The sequence below is a fragment of the Myotis davidii genome, unplaced genomic scaffold (genome assembly GCF_000327345.1).
Source record: "Myotis davidii unplaced genomic scaffold, ASM32734v1 scaffold1006, whole genome shotgun sequence".
NCBI classification, from domain to species: domain Eukaryota; kingdom Metazoa; phylum Chordata; class Mammalia; order Chiroptera; family Vespertilionidae; genus Myotis; species Myotis davidii.
In genome coordinates this window covers 739,694-748,650 of record NW_006297143.1, presented here as the reverse complement: position 1 = coordinate 748,650, position 8,957 = coordinate 739,694, and the positions used below count along the sequence as shown (strand labels likewise).

The window sequence follows — 8,957 nt, the reverse complement described above, 5'->3', positions numbered from 1 at the left end:
AGTGGGGTCCAAGTCTCACCACTTGCCCCACCCCGGCAAAGGGCCCCCTAAAAGTATCTTCCCAACTTTCTGAGGCCCCTTCTTTCTGGACCCCCCAAATCAGCAGAGGCTACTTGCTATATAACTACCAGTACCCTTGGCCCTAGCCTCCCCCTTAAACTGGGGTCAGGTCATGGGAGAAGAGGCAAGATCAGTTGAGGAAAGAAAGAAGGGAAGTCATCACAGAGGGGCAGGGGCAACCCAGGGCACTAGGGGAAAACGGACCCCACTTCTTGATGACATTTGTCAGGGCCTGGGAGGGGGCACAGTTGAGTCAGCCACCGCCCCCTCTGCCGGAGTAGACAGGGCCCTATTGTCTCTGTCAAAATTCCTCCTTTCAAGGAAGAGGAGGCTCATTGTCCAGCCCCTCACCAGCTCTGGTCTACAAAGGTTGGAAAGGGGCTCAAGAAATGCTTACCCTGACCCTTAGCCCCCTGGGCTGGCCTGGGGGTGGCAAGGACATTCCTTCCATGAAGCTGGGGCACAAACCACTGAGGTCCTGTGCTCAGCCCCCCAATCTCAGCCTGGGACAGGAAGAGAATTGTTCTCAGAAGGAAAGAACCCACAGAGAATCAGGAACCCACACAGAATGGGCATTGAGAGAGCGGAAACACCAGGGGGTCCCACCCCAGACCAGGCATCCGGGCACCCAGGCCTCGGGCTCTCCATTCCCACCCTTTTTGGGGAGCCAGGTTCCCTCACCTGGAAATGAGCCAAGCCACACTGAGGAAATGGAATTTTATTTCCATAAATACAGGGTAACACCCATTTAAGGTTAGCTAAAGGAGGGGCTGGGGCCTCAAAGAAAATAGGCTCCCAGGAAGTACCCCAACACTGAACATAGGGACTGGGGGATCCCCAAACCTGAGATGGGCCTTGCAGGCCACAGATATTCCCCAACATTGACACTTCAAGAATGGAACTGTACCCATAGGGGAGCCTTGGACCCCGCTCTCATGGGTAGTCCTTCCTGGGGGTGAGAGGGCTGACGATGGGGAAGTTCGGCGGGAACAGAGGAACAGTGTCCTGAGCAGCCTGGGAGAAGACCCCGTGGTGGGCAGGCTGGGTTCCCCTCCTGCACAGCCGGAGATGGAGGAGCAGCCACAAGTTAAAAACCTGGTTTCTCACTTCCCAACCTCAGCCTTGGGAGGATGGGAGAGCATGGAGCCACCCCAAATGAAGGCATGAGGTGGGGAGACCAGGATTTGTCACCACAGAGCAGAGGAGGGGGTCCAGGGAGCCCTGGTCGGTGGGGGCAGTGTGCAATGACATGGTCACAGGCGCAACGGAGCTGACATCCGCTTTCCAAGGCCACCACTTGGTCTCTGGGCCTGGAGCTCCTCGGGACCCCAGGGCATGTCCTCAGGAGAGCCAGGGTTCGATGCAGGTCTCGTAAAGGGTGTGGTTGGAGTGCCAGGCCGTGTGGGCAATCCCCGCCATGGGACACCTCACGATGGCCCCCCGGGCCAAGAGCGTCTTCAGCCCAAAAGAATCCCGAAGATAAACCTTTGAGAGGGAAAAGGGGCATGGGAGAAAGACACAGGGAGAGACGACGCGAGTTCCTGCTGGTGTCTCGGGCCCCTTCCCAGGGTGAACCTCTGAGCTCATGAGTCAGCAGTAGGGAGGGCTACAGACAGCTGGGACGGGCATGAAGAAATCCCAGGGACTCACCAGTTGTTCCTCCATCTCCAAGACCGTCTCATTTGCGTCATAGAAACCAAAGAAGCTACAAAGAGATGGGGGTGGGCCATTATCAGGAGAGTTGGAGAAAATCAAGGTGGGGTAGGATCCTTTAAGAACTCACAGCCTGTTGGGGAGACAGGCAGCAGGGAGAACCCTCAAAATATTTATCTGGACATCATGCACCCCATGAGGTGACGCATGGAAGATACGGCATCACTGAATTCCCAAACTGAGGGACATTCTACAAAATAGATGGTCCATACACTTAAAAAATATCAATGTACTGGACAAGAGGACTTTGGTAGTAGTCAAGATTAAGAAACTAAAAAGACATGAAAACTAACACATGATCTTGGGTTTGATCTTACACTGGAATTTTTTTTTTTCCCTAAAAAGACAGCCCAGCCAGCATGGCTCAGTGGTTTGAGTGTTGACTTATGAACCAGGAGATCACGGTTTGATTCCCGATCAAGGCACATGCTCAATCCTGGTCAGGGCCCAGCTCAATCCCCAATATGGGGCATGCAAGAGGCAGCTGATCAATGATTCTTGCTTCATCATTGATGTTTCTATCTCTTTCTCCCTCTCCCTTCCTCTCTGAAACCAATAAAAATATATTAAAAAAAAAAAAGAAGAAGAAGACAATTAGAGCCAGGCCAGTGTGGCTCAGTAGTTGAGTGTCAATCCATGAACCAAGAGGTCACCAGCTCAATCCCCAGTAGAGGGTGTGCAGGAGGCAGCCGGTGGATGTTTCTCTCTCAACGATGTTTCTTTCTCTCCCTCTCAACGATGTTTCTTTCTCTCCCTCTCCCTTCCTCTAAAAAATCAATAGAGCCCTAACCGGTTTGGCTCAGTGGGTAGAGCATCGACCTGCGGATTCAAGGGTAACCAGGTTCGATTTCGGTCAAGGGCATATACCTTGGTTGGGGGCACATCCCCAGTGGGGAGTGTGCAGGAGGCAGCTGATCGACGTTTCTCTCTCATCGATGTTTCTAACTCTCTATCCCTCCCCCTTCCTCTCTGTAAAAAAATCAATAATTTTTTTAAAAAATCAATAGAAACGTTTTTTTAAAAAACAGATAATTAGAAAAATTTGAATAAGGTCTAGAAAGCAGTGGTTCTCAACCTTCTGGCCCTTTAAATACAGTTCCTCATGTTGTGACCCAACCATAAACTTTTTTAAAAAATATTTTATTGATTTTCTACAGAGAGGAAGGAAGAGGGACAGAGAGCCAGAAACATCGATGAGAGAGAAACATCCATCAGCTGTGTCCTGTACACCCCCTACTGGGGATGTGCCCGCAGCCAAGGTACATGCCCTTGACCAGAATCGAACCTGGGACCCTTGAGTCCCCAGGCTGGCCTCCATCCACTGAGCCAAACCAGTCAGGGCGCAACCATAAAATTATTTTCGTTGCTACTTCATAACTGTAAAGTTGCTACTGTTATGAATTGTAATGTAAATATCTGATATGCAGGGTGGTCTTAGGCGACCCCTGTGAAAGAGTCCTTTGACCGCCAAAGGGGTCGCGACCCACAGGTTGAGAACCGCTGGTCTAGAGAGTACCATATCAATGTTAATTTCCTGATTTTGATCATTGTATTGCACTTATAAAAAATGCCCTGTATGTAGGAAATATGCACTAACATACTCAAGTTTTAGGGATAAAGAGATACTATGTCTTCAACCTACTCTCAAACGGTTCACAAACATCCAGTAGAGGGCGTGTGGGAGGCAGCCGATCAATGATTCTCATCACTGATGCACCTACCTCTCTCCCTCTCCTTCCCTCTCTGAAATATATATTTATAAACACTAGGTAATGAGTATATGAGATTGTCTTGTACTACTTTGGTAACTGCTTAAGTATGGGATTGTTTCAAAATAAAAAGGTCTTAAGCCCTAGCTGGTTTGGCTCAGTAGATAGAGCGTCAGCCTGCGGACTGAAAGGTCCTGGGTTCAATTCCGGTTAAAGGCACATGCCCAGGTTGGGGGCTCAATCCCCAGCAGGGGGCATGTAGGCGGCAGCTGATCAATGATTCTCTCATCATTGATGTTTCTACCTCTCCCTCTCCCTTCCTCTCTGAAATCAATAAAAACATGTATTTAAAAATTTTTTAAAAAGGTCTGAACATGTTTTTTCATTAAGAATATATAACTGAAACCGGTTTGGCTCAGTGGATAGAGCGTCAGCCTGCGGACTGAAAGGTCCCAGGTTCGATTCCGGTCAAGGGCATGTACCTGGGTTGCGTGCACTTCCCCAGTGGGGGATGTGCAGGAGGCAGCTGATCGATGTTTCTAACTCTCTATCTCTATCTCTCTCCTTTCCTCTCTGTAAAAAATCAATAAAATATATTTAAAAAAAATAAAAAAATAAAAAAAAAAGAATATATAACTGGCATGAGCATTGAGTGGATGCTGGCAATGAATAACTGAATGCTAATAATAAGTCCAATGGGCCACAGGAGAAAAGATAAGCCACTGCCTTACTGTAGAGCAGGGGTGGGGAACCTTTTTTCTGCCGTGGGCAATCTGGATATCTATATTATAAAAGGCCAGTGGCCGTAACACCATAACGACCAAACGGCCGGTCACCAGGAGGTGCACTGATGGGTCTCGTGGCGTGGTGGGTCTAGGGTCTCACACGATTTCGCGCTCCGGGCCCCTAGTTTATAACATAATTCCATGGCCATACCAAATTATCAACTTAAAAATTAGCCTGCTGTATTTGGTCAAACATTTAATTAATTCACCCCTAATGCCTTGGCAAGGCCAGACCAAACGATTTGTGGGGCCTTACCTGGCCTGCCCGTTTTAGAGCACCCCTGGTTTAGAGCATCAACAAAGGCTTCCCCGCCATGACCCTGGACTAGGCAAGGCTGCTGCAGGCCAATGGGATGCAAGAGCAAAGGCGCAGAGGGAGGTGCAGCTGGGCCCGCAGGGAGCTGGGCTGGGGGCCTGGAGGCCGTGTGGAGAAGCTGGGTTTCACCAGGCGTGGGAGAGCAGCAGGGACACATCGACCTGGATCTGCACTCCAGCTCTGCCACACTCCCCCTGTGTGCAGCTGGGCATGTTACTGCTCCCGTGTCCTATGTCAGAAGTACCTCCTTCGCAGCGAGGCAGGAAAACATGTGGTGAACAGAGAGAAAGCCTGACTTCACCACTTACAACTCCATGAGCATAAGCAAGTAATTCCATCTCTTTGCACCCAAGTTTCCGAAAAGGTTGTTTTGAGGATTAAATTGAGCTTTATTTAAAGGTGCTACGTAACTACAAGCTATCACTATCTTTACAGGGTTGTAGAACTGAAATGAAATGTAAATAAATCCCATCTCTTACTATTATTATATAAGGGATGTTACTCCTTCACTCAAAACCCTTCAATGTCTTCCCATTTTACTCAGACTATAGTCAAGGGTGGTGGTTGCTGGGGGCTGGGGGAGGCTGGGCTGAGGATTTCGTGTTTAATGGATATGGAATTTCAGTTTGGGAAAGAAAAAAAGTCCTGGAGACGGATGGTAACGATGGTCACACAATAACAGAATGTCCTTCACGCCTCTGAACTGTGCATTTAAGAATGGCAAATTTTGCCCTGGCTGGTGTGGCTCCGCCAGTGGGAGCGTCATCGGTACACCGAAAGGTAGTGGGGTTCAATTCCCAGTCAGGGTACATACCCAGATTTTGGGTTTGAGCCCTGTCAGGGCACATATAGGAGGCAACGGATCTCTCTCTCTCTCTCTCTCTCTCTCTCTCTCTCTCTCTCTGCAACAGATTGATGTTTCCCCCTCTCTTTCTCTCTCTCTGTAAAAATAAATAATACATACAAACATTAAAAATGGCAAATGTTATGTTGTGTATATTTTTTAAAAAAAGAAGTCAAGGGCCTTTGCCCTACAAAGGCTCAACATAACGGCTCCCTGCTACCTCTTTCAACCTCCTCTCCCACTCTCTCCCCAGCTCCCTTGTTCACACAGCCCCAGGGCCTATGCAGGTGCTGTCCTTCTCCGGGCCTACTCCCCCACGCTGTTGCACAACTCCTTCCCCGATTTCCTTCCGCCTCGGCCCGGTGCAAAGGGCATCTCTTCGCAAAGGGCACCTCTTCCCGGAGGACTTCTCTGGCCACTCTCTAAAACAGGCTCCACTCCTGACAGCCGTCCCCTGCCTTATTTCACTCCCACTTGACACAGACAGTTACATCTGTTATCCGTCCCCCCACTAGAGTGTAAGCTACATTACAGCAGAGACTTCACTGACAGCTGTTCACAGGCCCAGAACAGCGTCACGGCACGCAGTGCTCAATGAGTGACTACGGAGGTCAGTGACACTTCAGAGCACGCATGGAGATCTGGAACCGAGGCTCGCACGCAGTGCCACGGAGACCTGGATTTCCCAGAGGAAGAGGGTGGAAGGGATGAGTAGGAGGCAATCACAGCAGACCAGGTAAGTAAAAGAGGTGATAGGAAATGGATTAAAAGGGCATGGAATGTCTGCACACGTTGTACCAATGTCAAGTTCCTGTTTTTGATACTGTGCTATAGTTACATCAGATGCAACCATCGGGGCAACTGGGTGAAGGGTACACAAGACCTCTCTAAACCATCTTTGCAATGTCCTATGAATCTACAATTATTTCAAAGCTAAAAGTTTTTTATAAAACTAGGGGTGGTAGGGATGGAGAGGAAATAGAATCAGCAGGATGCAGTGACTGGCTACGTACAAGGGGTTGGGGGGTGGCTCCCAGGTTTGGGTCTTGGCTGACAGGCATTAACTGGACAGTGGGACCAGTGTTAGGTATGCGATGAAGACTGATGGGGATGAGGGGGTAGCCTTAGCGAATCTTCAGGCCGTGCAGCCCCTCGTTACCTGGACTGCCAAGGGGTGATGACACCATCGTCAGGGCCTCCGACCAGCACCATGCGGCCCACGCGAAGGAAGTTCTTCCGCCATGCTGCAGTTTGGGAGCAAGAGAGCCCGAGTCAGCATGGGGGCCGGGCCAGGTTGGAGGGGAACACAGCGGTCAGAAAAGCAGAAAATGACTCCCAAGTAGAAGCCTGGGGTCTCACCAGTGGCATTGGGATGGTCTCGTTCCCCATTGATCAGGGCCAGGAAGCTGCTGGCATTGAGGTACAAGTCGTCGTGGTGGGGATCTGGGTACAAACAGCATTTAGAAAGACAGTCAGAGGAGCAGGGAGAGGGGGCAGGACCGGAGACCGGAAGGCCATCGGGAGGCTTCAGTAATAGACAAGGTGAACAGTAATGTAACGCAGCAACAATAACTGTGAACATGATAGCGAACACCTTTACCTAGCACCTACTGTGAGCCAGACACTGTTCAAAGTATGCTGTCCTCACTAATTTATGTAATGCTTCCAACCACCCTGTAAGGTAAGTATGATATTATTCTGTTACAGCTGAGGGAAACTGAGTCACGGGAAGGCTAAGGAACACCCGAAGGCACCCAGCAGGGTCAGACTTCAAACTCCAGCAGCCTGGACCCAGCATCCATGGTCTTGAAAAGCACCTTAGGCTTTTGCACTAGGCCCACTGCTCGTTTCTGTAAAGGAAGTTTCATTGGAACAGACACATGGCGGCTTTCACACAGGCGTGCCAGAACGGATGAGCTGTGACAGAGACTATATGGCCTAAAAAACTAAAAATATTCACCCTTTGGCGCTTTAAAGAACAAGTTTGCTGACCTCTGCACCACACTGTACTTTCTGAGACAATAGCTGATTCACATAAAGCATTTTGTGCTCAATAAATATAAGTTATCACTATCGTTACTGCTATTGGCTATGGAAGAGGGGGGAGCAGCAGGCCCTAGCCTCCAGGGTACCCCTCCATGGAGGTCCAGGTTAGCCTCCCCTACTCACCATGCCAGTAGTTGCATATGGAGAACTCCTGCCCCCAGGGGCTATAGCAGATCCGGTAGAGGTTAGACCTCATGGAGGTAGGGAACAGCCACTTCAAGTAGTCCGTGTCTGGCAAGAGAACAGCGGCACCAAGTAGACCCAAACCTTTGTGGCACCCCCCCCAAACTCAGGGCCCCCTATGAAGCCCACCGTACCCACTGACCTCCATACTGTCCCATCTGAGGGGAGGAGAGAGAGATGAAAGAATCCACATTGTGTTCATCCATCACGGAGAGCAGTGCCCGGCACACCAGGCCTCCTGTGGGCAGACCACCACGTGGGCAGGGATTTAGGGACAGCTAGCCCAACAGTCTCCACGCTGCCTCCCCCACCACAACGCGCAGAAGGAAGACTGAGGCCCAGACAACAGACACGGCCTGCGGCAGAAGGTCCGTATCACGTCAGTGACAGAGCCAAGAGCCAGCCTTAGGGTCAGGGGTCTCTGACCCTGACTCTGGGGTGTTTTTTACTGCCCCCTCACTATCTCTTAGGGCCAAGAACCATGGGTAATGGGGAAGGGAGCGGGTAGCAGTGTGGCCACTGAGGACACAGAGATGAGACCCAGGGGCTGAGGGAAGTCAGAAAAGAGGGCTCAGGCACCGGGGTCCTGCTGGACACTGTGGTTCAGAAAAGGGGACACTAGGCAGTGCCCCTCGGGTAAGGATCAAGCTTCAGACAGTGCTTGGGATTAGGGGGTCACCTACCCTGCGAGTAGCAGATGAGATGCACCCCTTGAGGGGCCTTTGCCATGATGGGGGCCACGGCCTCTCGGAACCCTTGCACCTGTTCCCACAGGGGCCGCAAGCTCTCTCTCCCATCGAAGAGATCAAGCACCGTGACCACAGTCCCAGGGTGTGTCTGTGGGAAGCGGCAATGCTGCAGCTGGGGGTGGGCTGCGAAGCCCTTCCCTCCACCCCAGGCTGCGCCAGTGCCTACTGTGCCCCGCTAGAACCGGGGGTCTCGTCCCCACCCCCAACTCTCCCCAGTCCAGCACCAGCTCCCGAGGAACCGGCAGGCCAGAGGGGCGGCTTTCGGTTCCGCACGCGTCCTCCCTAGACACCGCAGACGCCCCCAACGCCCCGCAACCAGGTGTCCCGGCCAGACCTCGTTGATGTAGTCCAGCAGGTGGCGGAAGCTGTACGAGCTGTCAAAGAGCCCGTGCACCACGATGACCGGCTTGTAGGAAGCGCGACGGGGCGCGGGGGCAGCCGGCAGCAGCAGCAGCGGCAGGAAGGGCAGCGCGAGCAGGATCCCCGCGGGGGGCAGCCGCGGCCCCCGGAGCCCCGGCATGCTCTCACCTGGGGAGGGGGGGCTCGTGAGCG

General features: G+C 51.6%; 1 protein-coding gene across 2 annotated transcripts in view; it reads right to left on the bottom strand.

The window, feature by feature from the left end:
• Nucleotides 1-763: 763 nt before the first annotated feature.
• Nucleotides 764-8,957, bottom strand: part of PPT2 (palmitoyl-protein thioesterase 2) — an 11,395-nt gene continuing 3,201 nt past the window's right edge. Inside the window, exons 2-9 of one of the 2 annotated variants that reach the window (XM_015569893.1) lie at nt 8,740-8,933; nt 8,340-8,493; nt 7,799-7,894; nt 7,597-7,704; nt 6,787-6,870; nt 6,587-6,671; nt 1,711-1,765; nt 764-1,545 (exon numbers count right to left, since the gene is read on the bottom strand). In XM_015569893.1, the coding sequence (XP_015425379.1) occupies nt 1,402-1,545; nt 1,711-1,765; nt 6,587-6,671; nt 6,787-6,870; nt 7,597-7,704; nt 7,799-7,894; nt 8,340-8,493; nt 8,740-8,925 (912 nt within the window). In that variant the 5' untranslated portion in view covers nt 8,926-8,933 and the 3' untranslated portion in view covers nt 764-1,401. Of the gene's footprint in view, nt 1,546-1,710; nt 1,766-6,586; nt 6,672-6,786; nt 6,871-7,596; nt 7,705-7,798; nt 7,895-8,339; nt 8,494-8,739; nt 8,952-8,957 lie in introns of those variants that run through there. The other variant, XM_006772845.2, reaches the window with a different exon arrangement.